The sequence below is a fragment of the Aquarana catesbeiana genome, linkage group LG01, assembly GCF_042186555.1.
Source record: "Aquarana catesbeiana isolate 2022-GZ linkage group LG01, ASM4218655v1, whole genome shotgun sequence".
In the NCBI taxonomy this organism is placed as follows: domain Eukaryota; kingdom Metazoa; phylum Chordata; class Amphibia; order Anura; family Ranidae; genus Aquarana; species Aquarana catesbeiana.
Genome location: NC_133324.1, coordinates 743,148,862 through 743,168,285, shown reverse-complemented (window position 1 = coordinate 743,168,285; position 19,424 = coordinate 743,148,862). Strand labels below are relative to the sequence as shown.

Here is a 19,424-nt window from a genome sequence, read left to right as displayed (position 1 = left end):
GCATTATGAACCTGCCTCCTGCATTTACATACAATGATGTAGACAGCAGTATGAACACCATCACCCCAAAGCTGCTCACTGCATCATCAATGTCTTCCCCCTTGGCAGGAAATGGTCCCAAGAGGACCCTCAAGTGTAGAACTGGATTTTTAAAGGGATAAGACATGACAATTATAGTTTTGCCAGACCAAAAAAAATGTATTTCAAAAAACGTACCTGTAGGATTCGGAGGTGATTGTATCAACTGCAGTAGAATTTTGCTGGGGGGGCGAGCTGGCGTTGTTTCTTTGTCTTATCTTTAAAAAGTCTGAAAGAATATACTGTGCTTGCTGAAAGGCAATTAAAACAACTCCAACAAGAGACAAACTGCAAAACAAAAAAAAAAAAAAATAAAGCAATGAATTACAAAAATATGGGTTGACTATAAAAGGTTTATTGTTCTATGTCACATTGCTGCTGCTAGATATAATGGTACTTAGCTGCCTAGCCAAAATAGTAGAGCCCCCTAGCAAAATGTATATTCCTTTTATGCTCATCACTTTGAACTCTATTCAGGAAGAGCAGAAAACGATGGCAATACTTGGGAGCCTGTCATGTGGGGCTAGCCTAAGGAGAAAGACTGGTCTGCAGCGCTACACATGCAAACATACTGTTCCTGACATCAGAAATGATATGAGCCTAGGCTAGAAGATGAACAGGATGTGTCATTGCATACCTCAGTGATATCACACCGTTTCACCAAATATTAGCCAGGACCTGACCACACCTGTTCCTGGGCCCCATTGGTTGCTGACACTATAGTTAGAAGTATGGACACCATAACCAACTTTGAAACCAACTGTCTGGTAGAAACATACAGGAAGACTCTTAGAACATTACTTAAAAAGACCATCTTCATCTACCTAACAAAGAGGACGGTAAGTCTCCAGAAAGACTCTTCCCAGCTGGGCCCGGGAACTCCATCAGCACACAGGGGTAACAGGTGATGGGGGAGAGTCACATTGAGGGTGAAGCGGAACTCCAGATTGGAAGCACTCACTAGTGTGAGCTCCCGAATTACCCAGGATGATGTGAAGTCTGGAATGAACCTGTCCAGTGCAAGATGAAATTATGTTAGTTTTCTGTCTCCATGTACAAATTATAACAAGATACAAAAACACACTATAATAACATGCTCATTCTCCAACAAGTTCATAAAGTTGAAATGCAGATCCATGTATTTAGGTAAGCATCAGAAAAAGCAAGCAAGCATCTAGGTAAGCATAAATTCACCTTTACAACTGAAAGACAATACTGTTCACTCGAAATTTATGAGGTCCACCAGCTATCAGACTATACTGTTTACAAAAGTACTCTGGGAAAAAAAAAAGACTGCAGGCAGCTGTTCCGCCTGAAAATCATTGTATACCGAGAGGCCACTAGACATCTTGATACACAGACACACTGTTCCTAACCAATGTGATTACCATTCATTGTAGTCACAATGCAAAAAAGCCATTTAACTTGGTACATTCCTCCCTTTTCTCTTAAAGCAGAGGAAGGAGAGAAATCTATGAATTGTAAATTAATGAATGGGCATGCATCAGGAGATGCTCATCCTTTCATTTTCATTCATATTAAAATAATTTTTATTTTATTTTTTCTTTAAGCCCTTTCAGTGTTCCTTCTCTCCACTTTCTGCTCCTACACATCTCATCACCAGGGCCATCTCTTTAATGAACGGTATATATAAAGTATAACTATAGGTTAACCTTTATTTTTTAAACTTATGGTCAGTGTGAAAGGGGATTAGAACACTTGTTATGTGTTTGTCACCTGTGCACCCCATGGAGAGATGCACCCTCTCTATTTGTCCTGTTTATGGTCATCACCAAAAGTGAATGCAAGTCCCAAATGTTGGATTGCCCCCTGAATAGGAATAGAGGGGTAATCTTCCAGTGGGGACACTAATTCTGGTGACCCTGATAACATCCAAGGATTCCCTCACTTAAGAGGGATTTCCTCTAACCTCCGGTTTTGGCTACAGAACAGGAAGTGAATTATCCCCAATGCAACCCCCAAATACAAGCATTTTCAAAAAATTCTGGCAAAAAATGAGATCACTTTAGGGAGTCTACTATCCAAAAAGGGGTAATATGGGGAGTTTTCATGCTGTCCTAGCATTTTTATTTTAACGCAAGGGGATTTTTTTTTTTTTTTTAACCAAAATGTTTGGTCTATTTTCCTTTTTAAAGCAAACAATAATAAAAAAAAAAAAAAAAAAAAAAAAAAAAACACAGTGGTTATTAAATACCACCAATAGAAAAATCAAGTGTACATGAAGCCTAAATGTTTGCATACATTAATAAACGTTCAACAATATTATTGCTACAGCATAAATACCGGTATATTTAATGTGTTTTTATTAAAGCTGGAATTTGGAATATGCAAATTTTGTCTGAATACAAGAGGCACGTATTGTTGTTGGTGTGCTCTATGTATTTCTTTCAGATCTGGGCAATAAACTAGTGTGAAATTTTGGCTCTGTGCAGGAGCTTCCTGTAAAAAAGGCAGCTCAGTGCAGCTCACTCTCCTCCTGCAGGGCAACTGGTCTTGTATCTAGCACCTCCCATATTTTCCTTCAGGTGGCCTATGGTGAATTGGGTCAGTTGGTTCCCTCCCATACCTCTGCTGCCTGCAAAGGCTATATACAACACAGTGATGATGTCACTGTTACTTTTCCAAGGGAATATTTGGGTTTGTAAAAGCATCAGGTGGATACAGAGTGGATTTATACCCTTTCTAGCTCTGATGAGGTATAAACAGTATTTAAACAAATGTTTTGTGACCAAAACTCAGCTTTAAAAAGTGAAAACCGTAGCTCTTGGATTCCCATATGCACTGTACATGAAAGGAATACTTAAATTCCAATTTAGTTTGCATTTAGCTTAGTAATTTCTTCATAGCTCACATTACTGGTACTCCTATATTAGAGCAGGCCTGCATCTGTGGATGTGTAGCTTAGACCTATTAATTCAAATTTATGTTATAATGAACGCTGCTTTTAGTTTAGAGTTAAAATCAGGTTTTAAGCTGATGCCGCAACATCCCACCAGGCCTTTAAAGGGGATCTGAATGACAGAAGGCAGTGTTCCTGATCATGGGACGCACTGTGACTGGCTGTCACAGCAGTCCCATGATCAGGAGCACCTTCCACTGTCTCCCAATCAAACTGTGAAAGCTCAGTCGGTGTTCTGGCACCACACAGTGTGCGGAAAAAAAGCAGTGTACCACAGACACATATGTGCAGCACATGGGTGTTAAGACCCAACATTCTGCAGAACATGTGTTAAGAAGTTGGCGAGACGTATATTAGGTACTTTTGCCATTTGGCAGAGCTAAGCACTGTTGAATCGTTTTTGATTGCACGAATGAGCACATCAATAGATATGACATTTACTTTATGCCTGGCTGACAGACTAACATGGATACTTACACAATGTTGATTTCCCGTGAGGCATTCTGGCTAAGAGAAAACGTGTGACAGTCTAGAACTTCGAACCCAAAACCTTGGCAGTTGTATCCATTAATTTTCATGGCCACAATAGTCAAGGGCAGAGAACCAATGTTTTCAACCTTAAACATTTTCGTGATGGACAGAACATGCTTGCTATCCTTTAACTCTGCAGAAAAATAAAACAAAGTTTTGGTAAGTTTTACACTCTTGTAAAACAATGACAACCCATATTAATAAAATTACTTACGTTGTCTACAATCCATTAGCGTGGATTCTGGGACTTTGAATCGAAGGGACCCTCCGACTCCTGGCAGTCTTCCTCCAACACGCAACATCTCTCTTGCTCCATGACCCTCAACGGTGATCACATCCAGAAAAGTCAAATTGTTCCTGTCAACAAAGGTGTACTTAATATTAAAGAGAAGCTTTAGTACATGGACACATAGGATAACACCATTTAGTTTCTAGGAGCTTAAAAAAATACTAGTGTGCATGGAGCCTTTAGGTTTTTGGGTCAAATATCATACAGCATTTAGCGTTTTTCAATCTAAAAGTTCAACTGAAACTGTTGTCCGAACCTATGAAATAAAAGCTTACCCTTTTCTTTCTGAGGTTGCATATTCTTATTCTAACGCAACTCTTCATTAAAGCCCAAATCCAGGAAAATAAAAATCTGCCCTTGTAGTGGGGCTCCTCACCACACATGTGCAAGGGTTAATTGCTCGTTATGTACAGGGGATTGTAGAACAGCCTCTATTACAGCTCTAGTTTAAGGTTTTATTTTACCTTAATGCAAAGAATGCATTGAGGCAAAATAACTTTTGCTTTTACATTCACTTTAAAGTCTTATTCATATCTTAGCTACATAATAATGTTATATAATAGCTACTTTGAAAATGATCCCACTGCCCCAGTTGCTGTACTATTTCATAGTTTTAGAGTTCTCCCTTTTCCCTTACACCTACCCTTTTCTTAGAAGTGCTTCAACAAGCTATAAAATTCACTTTTTACACACACAGTAAAACCTTGGTTTGCGAGCATAATTCGTTCCAGAAACATGCTGGTAATCCAAAGCATATATCAAAGCATTTTTTTACAGGGTATAAAAGAGAAGAAAGGCACCTCTAAGTGTAGCAATAAGTTGCTAAATGTTGTACCTTCATTAAATGTAACCATATTGCTACACTTAGAGGCTCCTCTCTTCTTTTTTATACTCAGTTGTGACATGACGCTACTCTTATATCAAGACATCGCTTGTATATCAAGGTAAAATTTATTAAAATATTTTGCTTGTCTTGCAAAACTCTCTCAAACCAAGTTACTCTCAAACCAAGGTTTTACTGTATTGTTATGTTACAGCCTTATTCCAAATTGGACTGAATTACCGGTAATTATTTTCCTCAAAATTCTACAAACAATACCCCATAATGACAATGTGAAAGAAGTTTGTTTAAAATCTTTGCAAATTTGTTAAAAATAAAAAAGGAAAAAAAAAATCAAATGTACATAAGTATTCACAGCCTTTGCCATTTTGCCACTCAAAATTGAGCTCAGGTGAATCCTGTTTCCACTGATCATCCCCCAGATGTTTCTACAACTTGATTGTAGTCCACCTGTGGTAAAATTCAGTTGATTGGACAGGATTTGGAAAGGAACACATCTGTCTATATAAAGGTCCCACAGTTAACAGTGCATGTTAGAGCACAAACCAAGCCATGAAGCCCAAGGAATTGTGGGTAGACCTCAGAGACAGAATTGTATCAAGGCACAGATCTGGGGAAGGGTACAGAAAAATGTCTGCAGCATTGACGGTCCCAATAAGCACAGTGGCCTCCATCATCTCTAAATGGAAAGAGTTTGGAACCACCAGGACTCTTCCTAAAGTGGGCCACCCGGACAAACTGAGCGATCGGGGGAGAAGGGCCTAAGTCAAGAAGGTGACCAAGAACCCGATGGTCACTCTGACAGAGCTCCAGCACTTCGCTGTGGAGAGAGGAGAACCTTCCAGAAGAACAACCATCTCTGCAGCAGTCAACCAATCAGGCCTGTATGGTAGAGTGGCCAGACGGAAGCCACTCCTCAGAAAAAGGCACATGACAGCCCGCCTGGAGTTTACCAAAAGGCACCTGAAGGACTCTCGGACCATGAGAAACCAAATTCTCTGGTCTGATGAAGCAAATATTGAACTCTTTGGCCTGAATGGCGAGTTCCATGTCTGGAGGAAACCAGGCACCGCTCATAACCTGGCCAATGTCCCTACAGTGAAGCATGGTGGTGGCAGCATGCTGTGCGGATGTTTTTCAGCGGCAGGAAATAGGAGAATAGTCAGGATCGAAGGAAAGATGAACGCAGCAATGTACAGAGACATCTTTGATGAAAACCTGCTCCAGAGGGCTCTAAATCTCAGACTGGGGAAAAGGTTCATCTTCCAACAGGACAATGACCCTAAGCACAAAGCCAAGATAACAAAGGAGTGGCTATGGGACAACTCTGTAAATGTCCTTAAGTGGCCCAGCCAGAGCACAGACTTGTGATTTAACATCTTGGGAGAGATCTGAAAATGGCTGTGCACCGAAGCTCCCCATCCAACCTGCTGGAGCTTGAGAGGTCCTGCAAAGAAGAATTGGAGAAACTGCCCAAAAATAGATAGCCAAGCTTGTAGCATCATACTCAAAAATACTTGAGGCTGTTTTTGGTGCCAAAGGTGCTTCAACAAAGTATTGAGCAAAGGCTGTGAATACTTATGTACATATGATTTTTGACTTTTTGATTTTTAATAATTTTTCAAACAAACTTCTTTGACATTGTCATTACGGGGTATCGTTTTTAGAATTTTAGGAAATAATGAATTTAATACTTTTTGGAATAAGTCTGTAACATAACAAAATGTGGAAAAAGTGAAGCACTGAATACTTTCCGGCTGAACGGTAGCCCCAACTAACAGGGTATCATATGATTTCTAATATCACAGATTACTTACTTTGGATGCCCCCTATCAGTTTCCCCAACCCATACAGAGACACAATCCAATCAGGCAGGTTTCACTAAGTATACAGGATAACACGTAATATGCCTGCAGACCAATACCTCTAATCTCAACACCAACCATAACTCTCAAGTCAGCCTTACTCTTGGGCTGCAAATTCACCTAGTAGACCAAACACAACCTAATTACACAGAAGCATCTTAACATATTCGTCACTACAATCTTCTAACATATCTTCTGTAGAAATGTTTATGCTACTTCCAACTCAAGAACTACATAGCTGTAGTTTGGAGATCCCTGCTGTAGTGGATAATGGCACCCCAAAAACACACATGAAGGTACAAATATTACTAACAAACAGGACTGGGGCACTCTTCTCTCCAGTTTTTATGATTGATGCTATGAGAACCTATCTGAGCCCATTAGTCTTTAGAGAGCACTCTCATAACTATACCACTATTTTACATCAGGGTCGAGTGCTACAACACTTTAAGCTAATTTTGTATAGAAAGGATATAACGGATGAATGTTAATATGCTTGTGATCCATCTTATGTTCTCAAATAAAAGCCATGAAAAGGTATTAGTCCAAACTTTAGCAAATCGTGCACCACCTGAGAGTTACAAGGAGTACTGTTGTGAAGGAATCCTTCAAGCCCATAGAAAATTGCATAGGTATATTCCAAAAAAAAAAATCACTTTCTTGTGCCACAAGCTCTGCAAACATTGTCAATACACATTAAGAAGTTGGAGGGGCGAAAATACGTCATGTGGAGACGCTCGGTGATGATATTTTCAACAGTTGGAACGCTCGCTGATCCGATCCGATATTATATGCTCATATCACAGTCACATTTTGCAAGTGCATTTGCTTTTAATGTTTTAATAAAGTTAAACAGAATTATGGAGGATGAGGTAAACAGTTCAATCTACGTATTTGCAGACGATACTAAGCTAAGAAGGGCAATAACTTCTCCACAGGATGTGGAAACTTTGCAAAAAGATCTGAACAAATTAATGGGGTGGGTGACTACATGGCAAATGAGGTTCAATGTAGAAAAATGTAAAATAATGCATTTGGGTGGCAAAAATATGAATGCAATCTATATAATGGGGGGGGGGGGGGGGGGGCTCTGGGGGAATCTAAGATTAAAAAGGACCTGGGGGTCCTAGTAGATGGCTGCTCCTAACAACACAAACAGAATATTGGCATACATTAAAAAAGGGAATAACTCCAGAGATAAAACGATAATTCTCCCGCTCTACAAGACTCTGGTCCGGCCTCACCTGGAGTATGCTGTCCAGTTCTGGGCAACAGTCCTCAGGAAGGATGTACTGGAATTTTAGCAAGTACAAAGAAGGGCAACAAAGCTAATAAAGGGTCTGGAGGATATTAGTTATGAGGAAAGGTTGCGAGCACTGAACTTATTCTCTCTGGAGAAGAGACGCTTGAGAGGGGAATAAAACTTTTTCGCAGAAGAGAGTTTAACAAGACTCGTGGCCACTCATTTAAATTAGAAGAAAAGAGGTTTAACCTTAAACTACGTAGAGGGTTCTTTACTGTAAGAGCGGCAAGGATGTGGAATTCCCTTCCACAGGCGGTGGTCTCAGCAGGGAGCATCGATAGTTTCAAGAAACTATTAGATAAGCACCTGAATGACCTCAACATACAGGGATATACAATGTAATACTGACATATAATCACACACATAGGTTGGACTTGATGGACTTGTGTCTTTTTTCAACCTCACCTACTATGTAACTATGCTATGGAGATCTTTCTTATAGTATGAATATATTGCATTGAATATGGCCATTACATTGGATGAGTGGAGGAGGATAAAAGGAGAAAGGCCATTGAATACATCAGGACGATAATATGCCATTTTGACTCTAAAAGTAAACAACCATCGGTGCGTGGGGAAACACGGGAGGAGAGCACAGCACTGTGGATCCTGCACCGAGAAAGGAGTTTTCTGCACTATGGCACTTTGAATTGCAATTAGTTATCACTTTCATACGTGTATTTATGGACTTTATTAGTTGTGGTTTGCACTAATACACTTTGTATTGTATGTATGAGGGAATTTAGGAGCAGTGCTGTGTTTTTTTGAAGTTGGTTTTAATAAGCTTTTCACAATCCACACAACAGCAGCAGCTCTATAGCTCACATTTACCATGAATTTTAGTTGGTTAGCACTGTTAGAATATTACTACAGGACCACAGCGAGGGTATATTACCAAAATATAAACATTAAGCTTTGCCATATACAAAAGAACAAGCTTTTCTTCTGAAAGTCAAGTTGGTCTGTAAATCTGTACTTCAAAAGTTCGTTATTCTATTTTTCTGTTTTGAAAACAGCTGTCTGCATGATCTGTCAGTTACTTCCTGCACAATAATGTGACTGTTGATGCAGGTGGGGTGACCAGAATATGCTAGGGATTCTGCTGGTGTTACCGATGATGCTGGGGGCCCACAGGGTATTGAAAAACCACCGTTATCAGCAGTGATCGCTGATAGAAAGCCCCACATATCCAGAATTTACCTAAAATAAAGTATAACTAATTACATGCAAGATGGAATATCTGGGTTCAAGTACAAGCATGTTGGTGACATTTTTAGCAGTTATAAAAAATACATACCGGACAATTATAAGTGAGGTAACTTTTCGATAATCCAGAGGTGCAAAGACTATTCCAACTTTCTGACACTCCCAAGGTGGTAAATGCAACTCAAGTACTTCACCATTGCATTTCTGAGATTTTTCCTGTAGGATAGGAAGAAGGCATTGTCTTTTCAAAGTTTTGATATGTAAACGTTTCTCAAACTTTTATTTCCATCGCCAACTCTTGTGACCTAGATGCCTCCAAGTACAACACACTAAGATGTTTTTTGTTTTTTTTTCGTTCAACTGTCAGCTCTGATTGGAGCCACTGTACTTACGATCTCTCCCACTGACCTTCTGTGTTCTACCCCCCCCCCCCCCCCCCAGAACACTCCGGTTCTCCAGCATGCTCATCTGGTAGAAGCCAGCCAAATGGAAAGTTTCTGTCGGACTGGCTGCCATACACATGGGTCATATGTCGGCCATTTTTTAACCTTGCCGATGTCACCGGTATTTGGCCCGTTTGTACAGGTGAGCCGGGTGCTGGTCCAGGCATGTGGGCGGATCCCGACGATATGGTTGCGATCTTTCCCAAGCCTGGACCAGCTCTGTGACTTCAGCCAGCTGTCTGCTGAAAACGGGTTACAGGAGTGCAGAACAAACTGCACTCCTCTGCTCCACAGGAGAAGTACAGCCAAATGAGCTTTGGCTGTACTTCTCCTTTAAAAGATCAAAGTCCAAACCTTCATAAACACTCAACCTTGCCTTGCATACTATCACAAACACCACAGCATGAATCCTTCCTTCTCTTTACTTTCATATCATCAACCTAAGAACAAAACCTTACAACACCACAAAAACAAAAGCTTGACGTCGCCCTCAAGTATATATATCAATTAAATGTGATTCAATATACATAGATATCGCCTTCCATTTCAATGTAAAACGGATGCTGTGTTATATCATTTAACAAACCTACGGTTTTATATAAAAGCCTACATACATTACCTGCGTGTGACATTGCTTTTGCAGCCTGAATTCGCCTGTTGTGAAGTCAATGTCCTGCTCAATTGCACCATACCTAAAAAGTAAAGAATTTTAAAATATAAAAAAAAAAAAATGGACACACAAAACTAATATGTTGGGGTGCTGTGATGAAAACCAAAATAAAAACACAAGGGCCAAGCACATGCAATAATTAGGCTAATGTACATACCATTTGCCAAGAAGGCTGAGAGCAGCTTGAGGGTTGGGGTAATGTGAGAGAGGTAGTAGTTGCACTGTTACTGGAAAGGGAGATGGGTTCTTCAGCACAACATATTTCACCTAAAACAAAAACACCAAAAAACATGAAACTAAATTGCAAAGATATAGTGCCTTGAAAAAGTATTCATACCCCTCGAAATTTTCCACATTTTGTCATGTTACCAAAAACGTAAATGTATTTTATTGGGATTTTATGTGATAGACCAACACAAAGTGGCACATAATTGTGAAGTGGAAGCTAAATGATAAATGGTTTTTAGTATAGGGGTCGCCAGGGTATGGCTATCGAGGCTGGAGCCCCGAATGTGGAGCCCATAACCCCGAGTCTCAGCGGGTTGCGGCTGCGGCATTGGAGGTGGAGGAGAGACAAGCGGGCGGGTCGCGGCTGCGGGGGGGGCATTGGAGGTGGAGGAGAGAAGAGCGGGTGGGTCACAGCTGGTGGCATTGGAGGTGGAGGAGAGAAGAGCGGGTGGGTCGCGGCTGGCGGCATTGGAGGTGGAGGAGAGAAGAGAGGACGGGTTACAGCTGCGACGGGCAGCATTGGAGGTGGAGGAGAGACGAGCGGGCGGACGAGCAGAGATGACATCATCTCTCTCTGCCCGCCATCACTCTTCTGCCCTCACAGCCAGGCCCCTTCAACGTGGGAGAGATGTGTGCCGGGGAGCAGAGAGATGATCTCTCACTGCCCTCCACACATCAGCGCTCTTCTGCCCTCACAGCATGGGCCTTTTAAATGTCAGAGGTGCGGCGGGGAGCAGAGAGATTATATCATCTCTCACTGCCCGGCCCGCTCTCCTGCACTCACTAAATGGGCCAGTGCTGTCAGCCTGCCACCAATGCAGCTACAATGCACATTTGGTGGCACTGGCTGGCATGGCAAGTGACAATTGGCAAGTGACAATCTGCAAATGGTGGCAAGTGACAATCTGCAAATGGTGGCAAGTGACAATCTGCAAATGGTGGCAAGTGACAATCTGCAAATGGTGGCAAGTGACAATCTGCAAATGGTGGCAGGTGACAATCTGCAAATGGTGGCAGGTGACAATCTGCAAAAGGTGGCAGGTGACGTGGCAAGTGACATGCCCAGGGCTCCCACTGATTCTTGCATTATGGTGAGTTGAACCACTTCATTATAGAAAAAATGCGCTTCGATCACCCTGACACCATATCAATCATGATTGATCATGATGATTGAAACGCCAACACCAGCCTTCCTTTTCCCGCGAAAAATTGCTTACCACCGGCGTGCAGCCCCCCCCCCCCTCCAGTTGGTGACCGCTGCTATGCTTTGCAGACCTAGCAACGCCCCTGGTTTTCAAAATTTTTTTTACAAATAAATATGTGAAAAGTGTGGCGTGCATTTGTATTCATCCCCCTGAATACCCTGTAGTACCAACTTTCACTGCAATTACAGCTGCAAGTCTTTTTGAGTATGTCTCTACCAGCTTTGCACATCTAGAGAGTGACATTTTTGCCCATTCTTCTTCGCAAAAAGCTCAAGCTCTGTCAGATTGGATGGTGAGCGTCTGATCAGCAATTTTCAAGTTTTGCCACAGACTCTCAATTGGATTTAGGTCTGGACTTTGACTGGGCGATTCTAACACATGAATATCTAAACCATTCCATTGTAGCTCTGGCAGCATGTTTAGGGTCATTGTTCTGCAGGAAGGTGAACCTCCACCCCAGTCTCAAGTCTTTTGCAGGTTTTCTTCGAAGATTGCCCTGTATTTGGCTCCATCCATCTTCCCATCAACTCTGACCAACTTCCCTTCCCTGCTGAAGAAAAGCATCCCCACAACATGATGCTGCCACCATCATGTTTCATGGTGGGAATGGTGTGTTCAAGTTGATGTGCAGTGTTCGTTTTCTGCCACACATAGCGTTTTGCTTTTAGACCAAAAAGTTCAATTTGTGTCTCATCTGACCAGAGCACCTTCTTCCACAGGCTTGCTGTGCCCCCCACATGGCTTCTCGCAAACTGAAACTGGGACTTCTTATGGCTTTCTTTCAGCAATGGCTTTCTTCTTGCCACTCTTCCATAAAAGCCAGATTTGTTGAGTGCACGACTAATAGTTGTCCTGTGGACAGATTCTCCCACCTGAGCTGTGGATCTCTGCAGCTCCTTCAGAGTTACCATGGGCCTCTTCGCTGCTTCTCTGATTAATGCTTTCCTTGCCCGGCCTGTCAGTTTAGGTGAATGGCCATGTCTTGGTAGGTTTGCAGTTGTGCCATACTCTTTACATTTTCAGATGATGGACTGAACAGTGCTCCGTGAGATGTTCAAAGCTTGGAATATTTTACAACCTATCCCTGCTGTAAACTTGATCACCAAGGTTCTCCAACAAACCTCTGAGGGCTTCACAGAACAACTGTATTTATACTGAGATTAAATTACACACAGGTGGACTGTATTTACTAATTCGGTGACTTCTGAAGGCAATTGGTTCCACTAGATTTTAGCTATGAGTATCAGAATAAAGGGGACTGAATACAAATGCACGTCACACTTTTCACATATTTATTTAAAAAAAAAATATTGAAAACCATTTATCATTTTCCTTCCACTTCACAATTACATGCCACTTTGTGTTGGTCTATCACATAAAATACCAATAAAATACATTTACATTTTTGGTTGTAACAGGATAAAATGTGCAAAATTTCAAGGGGTATGAATACTTTTTCAAGGCACTGTAGGCATTAACCCCAAAATATAGATCAAATATACTATTCTATATATAAAAATCTGAACACAATTTTTTACGAAAGACATGTTGGCGTGTAGACTCCAAAAGATAGCAGCAATAGTAAAATTATGACAAAGTGCGGTTTAATTACCGAGTTGTTACTTAGTGCAGTTGCAGTGAAATTCACAACAAGATCAGGCTCAGCAATCAACTGGGGTAGAAAAATATCTTTCTTCTGTTGGGTACTGCTGCCATTCTCTACATTCTTCCGCCTGCACACAACAAAAAAAATACATACACATCAACTTGAGTTTTAAGTGCTGAACAGCTTCTAGGTATGTTTAAAAGGAACACTAAAACAATTGAATTACCCTTATTCTTCAAATGTAAGTCGTACACATATCCACTATGCAACCCTTGTGTGCACTGCTATATGCACACTACACATCCCATAGGCCCTAGTCCAACTCAGGAGTGAGCAAGAGAGGGTGGCAATAATCCTACATACAGTGGGACCATGGACAACAAACCCTTTAACACCAAGTTGGATCACAGAAGCAAAAAAAAGGGATTTGGAGGAGGCTGAGCGCAATAGAAGGTACTTTTTTGCATTAAAGGGGTTGTAAAGGTTCGTGTTTTTTCACCTTAATGCACCTGTCAGTGACCGGCCCACAAGTCTCCCCATTTTACTTACCTGACCCCTCGAACTTGACCCACGGGGACGCCCTGTGTCTCTCTGCCCGGGGGTTCTCGGCTGTTGATTGGATAGATTGATAGCAATGCAGCCATTGGCTCCCGCTGCTGTCAATCAAATCCAATGATGCGAGCTCCGGGGGGGCGGTGCCGAGACCTGCATTCGGCCTCTATGGACGCCGAATGCTGGACTCGGGAGCGCGCCCGCAAGATAGCCCCCTCAAAGAAGCGTTTCTCCAAGGGGGTTATAAGATGTGAGGAGGAGCCGCAAAAGCCGCCGAGGGACCCCAGAAGAGCAGGTTCGGAGCCACTCTATGCAAAACGAGCTGCACAGTGGAGGTAAGTATGATATGTTTGTTACTTTAAAAAAAAAAAAAACATTTTTACCTTTATAATCACTTTAATACCTACTGGTATTTTTTTTTTTCAATCAGGGCTTAGTGTTACTTTAAATCTTCTTTACTTACCGATAAACATACAATTCAAAGCACGCTAATCAGTGGACCAAACTTAATTTATAAACTGAAATAAACTAAAAACAGCAGCACATATGTGACTCCTACCTGCATGTATCAGCATCATGCATCTTCTGAAACTTTGCATAGAGTTCAGACCCCAACTCATAGTCTATACTCCAGGCAGACATCCCAAGGGAGAGGCTATGATGCCAACGCGCACTTTCTTCTAAAAAAAAAACAAAAAAAACAAATCCCCAAATTATTGTCTGGGCAGGATAGCAACTTAAAGAAATTATATAGTCGCGGCATACACTTTCATTTTATAACATCAGCATTGTAAAAGCAAAATTATAGGTATTTTTGAGAGTTCAATGTAAGCTTTCATGTGACTGCCGGCCATCTCTTTCCACAACTTCCTGGATTCCCTGCTTTGTTTGTAGCTTCAGCTGTTGACTTTTGATTTCTAAAGACTAAATACCCAATGGTACCTTACTGCCTGCAAGCAGTAATTCATGTAGTTCAGAAGGCAGGCTCTGTGAAATCTGTGACACAGCAGTGCCTACTATAGGGCATAGTGTATATATGCGTCATGGAACTCCAGGAAGTAAATGTGTGGGGATCTTTCCCAACTTCAAGATCATTCAAATTAATAATACACACAAAAGAAAAAAAATAGCAGGAGCGTTAATCAACAGTTTGGTATAGCCCTCCAGCTGGTGATATTTAGACAAGTCAAAGGGTGCTGCTGCTCTCTATGGATCCTCTGGGTGGTAGGAACACATCTAGACAAAACACAAGAGAAGAGAGCGCAAAGCTGCCCTAGTGTAATTCGGCTTTAATATGGTAAAGTTAAAAACACTACAATTGTCAAACTCACATAGTGCGAAGATAGATACAGCATAAGGATTCCACTGTGGCTGCACTCCTATAACCACCTCAAGATCTTGACAGGGGAAGGGAGAGCCGTGGACATTCAACCTAGCTGCCCGGATCCTGGCAGCACATCTGAGGCTATCCACCACCACGATGTGCAGATCCTAATGCGCTTGCGCCCGGTCCAGCCAACGCTGCTCTTCGAGGACACACGAACCCACACGAGCAGGATACAGGGGGGAAGAGTGAGGACGTCACACAGTTGCCATGACAATGCGTTTCAGAGGCATGGCCTCCTTCCTCAGGTCATACTTCATATTCCCATCGCACACGTTCCTGGATAAGCTCTCAAAGTTTGAGTGCTGCAGCAACAACTAGCTGGATACAGGTTCAAATCACCAAGTAGATATTTGCCAGCACACCATGGATCGACACAAAGTAGCGTCCAAACGGATTATTTATTGCATGATCACAACACAAGAAGAGTGTAACATTTTGGAGTCCTCAGGTCAAGCGCAAGCGCATTAGGATCTGCAAGTTGAGCGTGGTGGTGGATAGCCTCGGATGTGCTGTCAGGATCCGGGCAGCTAGGTTAAACGTCCATGGCTTCCCCTTCCCCTGTCGGGATTTTGAGGTGGTTATAGGAGCGTGGCCACAGTGGAATCCTTAGGCTGTATCTATCTTCACAAAACGTGAGTTTGACCATTGTAGCGTATTTAACTTTACCATATTAAAGCCGAGTTACACTAAAGCGGCTTTGCGCTCTCTTCTCTTGTGTTTTATTCAAATTAATAAGTATGCTAGAAATACATTGAGGAAATGAATATATGATTTTAAGTTTTGACCATAGATTTACTTTAACAAACCAGCTGTTATAGACACGAAAACGACAAATCAACCAACAGCCTTTCCCCACTGCCTACTGATCCGAGCATATACCAACTAAAAAGCTCCATTCTAAAAATCAGTTATTAAGATTAAAAGAATGGCCAAAGCTTTTTTGGCCATACTTGTCTTGTGGGTCACAAAAGCACACTTACGTTTGCACTTTTGTGACCCAGAATCAGCCGACAGACCCCACAGAATCGATCCAGGATGTGGAACGGAACCAACAATGTTGGGATCCACCCAGATGCCTGACTGAGACAGAGCTGACCCAGTGGCTTCTGCCCCCTCTTCAGCCTGGCACACCAATGAGCACTAGAGGGGCACAGCTGACAGTCACCGCTCTTTGTTCGGTGCAGACTGAGAACTGAGCAATCAGTGGTCATGCAATCACTCAGTTCGCAGCCTTACAGCTGGCAGGAGGACAGCCGCAATAGCGCAGTGATGCTACAGCCATAAAGGTGAGCATGAAAGGTGTTTTAACACAATCCCACAATTCTCCTTTACAGCAGTATTAAAACCAAAAATTAAACATTTATTACATGGGAGCTTACCAAATATTACATGTGGGGTCTCCATTAGTATCCCTTTTTTACCTTATTTTCACCCAGTGATCTGCCCAGTAGGTCTGTTTTTTTCAATTTACTTTAACAGACCAAGCTGCTCAGAGGGTTGAGATAAACCATTTAACACTTACAGTGGTAAGCCTTTATTCATTTATATAAAACATGGATGGATTGTGTAGAGCCGCGTGGACACGGTTCAGTATATCGCAAACTTTTTATGGCATGCCTTTGATTTCCTCTGGACCAGGTGGGGCTGCAAGACCTGGTCACAGAGGTAGAATCCATCCATGTCTTTTTGTATGCATTACCACAGAGGCTTTTTCTTTCTTTGTAGCTGACCCCCTACTCTGTTACAGCCACTGTACCCTCTAGGTGGACTGTTGTCAGCATATAGACATATTTTCTGTCTGCGAATTTGATGGCCATGAGTTCCTCCTCTTGGTAACTGAGCGGTTTTACCACATGGTCCCACACTCTCTCATGACAGCAGCACGCAGAGATCTAAAAAGGGGCACTCTGGTACAGTAATTGTACACAAAGTTGGTAGCATTGATGGAGAAGAGGTTGAATTAGCTGCCAAAGTTTCCCATTGACTTGAAGATGGTCTGATTAGTTTAAGTTACAATAAGCTCTAGGTAGTCGTCACCCACAAATACCTTGAGAAAATCCACATAGCTTAAATCTGCAACACTGATATTTATGCCTGGTGAGGCTATAAAATGTTGGTATTTCGGGGAGGTGAAAAATCCCACCAGAATCCACTGAGCGGTGTACTGCTGTGCAGCAACTGGTGTGATGCTACCCCGTACATCCTCTCACTCCCTGCTAGTACTGGGCCTCACAGTCGCCGGAGCTACCCGAAGTGACACTCTCACCGTCACTGAAGAAAGCTTCAATTTCTCAGACCAGACCGACTCAATTTCACTGTCCAAGCACAGGAGGGCATATGCATCTTCAATGGTAAAAAGACTTTTTTTTTACATATAGGCCGGCTACAGATCAAACACTATGTAAAAATAAATCAGAAGCCTTTTGGTTTAATTATAAAACACAGAGAGACACACACTTTTTTATTTTAAATTCTAAAAACAAAGACAGTGGCCTCAATGCTGGACTGGCACAAACGATGGCACTATAACCAAACAATCAGATATATTAATAAAAAAAAAAAATAAATAAAACTTTTTTTTTTTTTTTTTAAATACAAACACAAACAAACAAAAAAAAACTGAAAGGGACACCAAACACCAACACTGAGGCTATAGGTGCACAATCAACCTCACACCATAAAATAATACATCTAAAACTTTAGAATTGTTTTTTTTTTTTTGCATGGATATTAACTGACAAGAACACCAACGGTGGCAGAAACAATGACACGGACACTATCGGTGATAGGAACGCCAACGCTGAGATTAACAGTGGCAGGAACACTAACACTAGCGGCCACAGGGCCACTAACACTGACATTAGTGATGACAGGATCACTAACATTAATAATTCCACTAACCTTAAAGGGATTGTAAAGCTTTGTTTTTTTTTTTTTAAATAATAAACATGTCATACTTACCTCCACTGTGCAGTTCGTTTTGCACAGAGTGGCCCCGAACATCCTCTTCTGAGGTCCCTCAGCGGCGCTCCTGGCTCCTCCACGCATCGAGTGTCCACATTGGAGAAGCTCTCTCCTACGGTGGACACCCATGTGGGTGTGCTCCTGAGTCCTGCTTCTGTGTCCATTCACAGAATACAGGACTCTGCCCTGCCCCCAGTCATTGGATTTGACTGACAGCAGCGGGAGCCAATGGCTGTGCTGCTATCAATCTATCCAATCTGGACACGAGACACCAGCTAGAGCTGGTGTGCTCGTTCCCGGCCGGCGAAGGATTGGGGTCAGGTAAGTAAAACGGGGGCTCAGGGGGGCTGCAGCACCACAGGAGGTTTTTCAGCTTAATGCATAGAATGCATTAAGCTGAAAAACCATAAGGGATTACAATCCCTTTAAAGCTGAGACTGTCACTATTATGAATACTAAACACTGATGGTCAGCACCTGATCTAGCTAACATGAACTGATTTTAGATCTTGTTTTCCTTACATTCTGAGTAGGATAATAGGGAGGGGGTTTACAAGCTTCCCATTCATGTGATCATTGTGATTGGCTGTCAGAATGATCACATGATTGTAGCCAGTTCTCATGCCTCCCAATCACTAATCCAAAACCCGATATGGTCACTGATGTGGTCAGCCCAGTCTCTTCGCTGGGGGAGCGCTCCTAGCCTGAACACATTTAAGCATATATACAGCCCCATGGATAAAGATCCACTTCCATGAGGCTTCATATATGCATACACTCAGCAGGAAGGGTATACATTCTGTTATGTTATAAAGAAATGAAAATTAAATGTTTGTACTGGTTACAGTAAACCAACAATGTGCATTACAGTTGCTTGTATTAAACTAGGTAAAGCTAGTATTCTGATGCAATTAGAGATATGCATTTTAAGAAAGTATAAAATAAAGTAATTTACCAGAAGATAAGCGCCTGATAATGGGATGAACTCCACACCGTGCAAAGGTTTTAAGATGTTGGTTTTCAGACTGAAATTGAATTGGAGAAATGTCAAAATTTAAACCGAATTATTTAAGCAAAATGCTAGAAACATACAGAAGAGACCTCCAGTGAAAATGAGATATAGGATTGGTCTACCAAGCAAATACCATTCTAAAATGAGGCGCTGTTTAAATCTTTAAATACAGCCATTATTGCTGTTGTTAAAGTGGGGTTCCACTCAAATTTTTAACTTAATCTTACCCCCTTCAGTTAATTGCATAGATGTTCAAATGCAGCACGAAAATTTTTTTTATCGCTGTAATTACCTTTATATTGTACTTTATTGTGGCACTTCCTAT

General features: G+C 41.8%; 1 protein-coding gene across 3 annotated transcripts in view; it reads right to left on the bottom strand.

Moving 5' to 3' along the window:
- TMEM131L (transmembrane 131 like) overlaps positions 1-19,424 on the bottom strand; it is a 190,022-nt gene that overhangs the window by 73,006 nt on the left and 97,592 nt on the right. For all 3 annotated transcript variants that reach the window (XM_073605325.1, XM_073605317.1, XM_073605333.1), the window contains 10 exons: positions 19,043-19,112; positions 14,297-14,417; positions 13,192-13,312; positions 10,304-10,413; positions 10,096-10,168; positions 9,125-9,249; positions 3,744-3,886; positions 3,476-3,662; positions 903-1,088; positions 217-366 (listed from right to left, as the gene is read on the bottom strand). In XM_073605325.1, the coding sequence (XP_073461426.1) occupies positions 217-366; positions 903-1,088; positions 3,476-3,662; positions 3,744-3,886; positions 9,125-9,249; positions 10,096-10,168; positions 10,304-10,413; positions 13,192-13,312; positions 14,297-14,417; positions 19,043-19,112 (1,286 nt within the window). The remainder of the gene's footprint in view (positions 1-216; positions 367-902; positions 1,089-3,475; positions 3,663-3,743; positions 3,887-9,124; positions 9,250-10,095; positions 10,169-10,303; positions 10,414-13,191; positions 13,313-14,296; positions 14,418-19,042; positions 19,113-19,424) is intronic.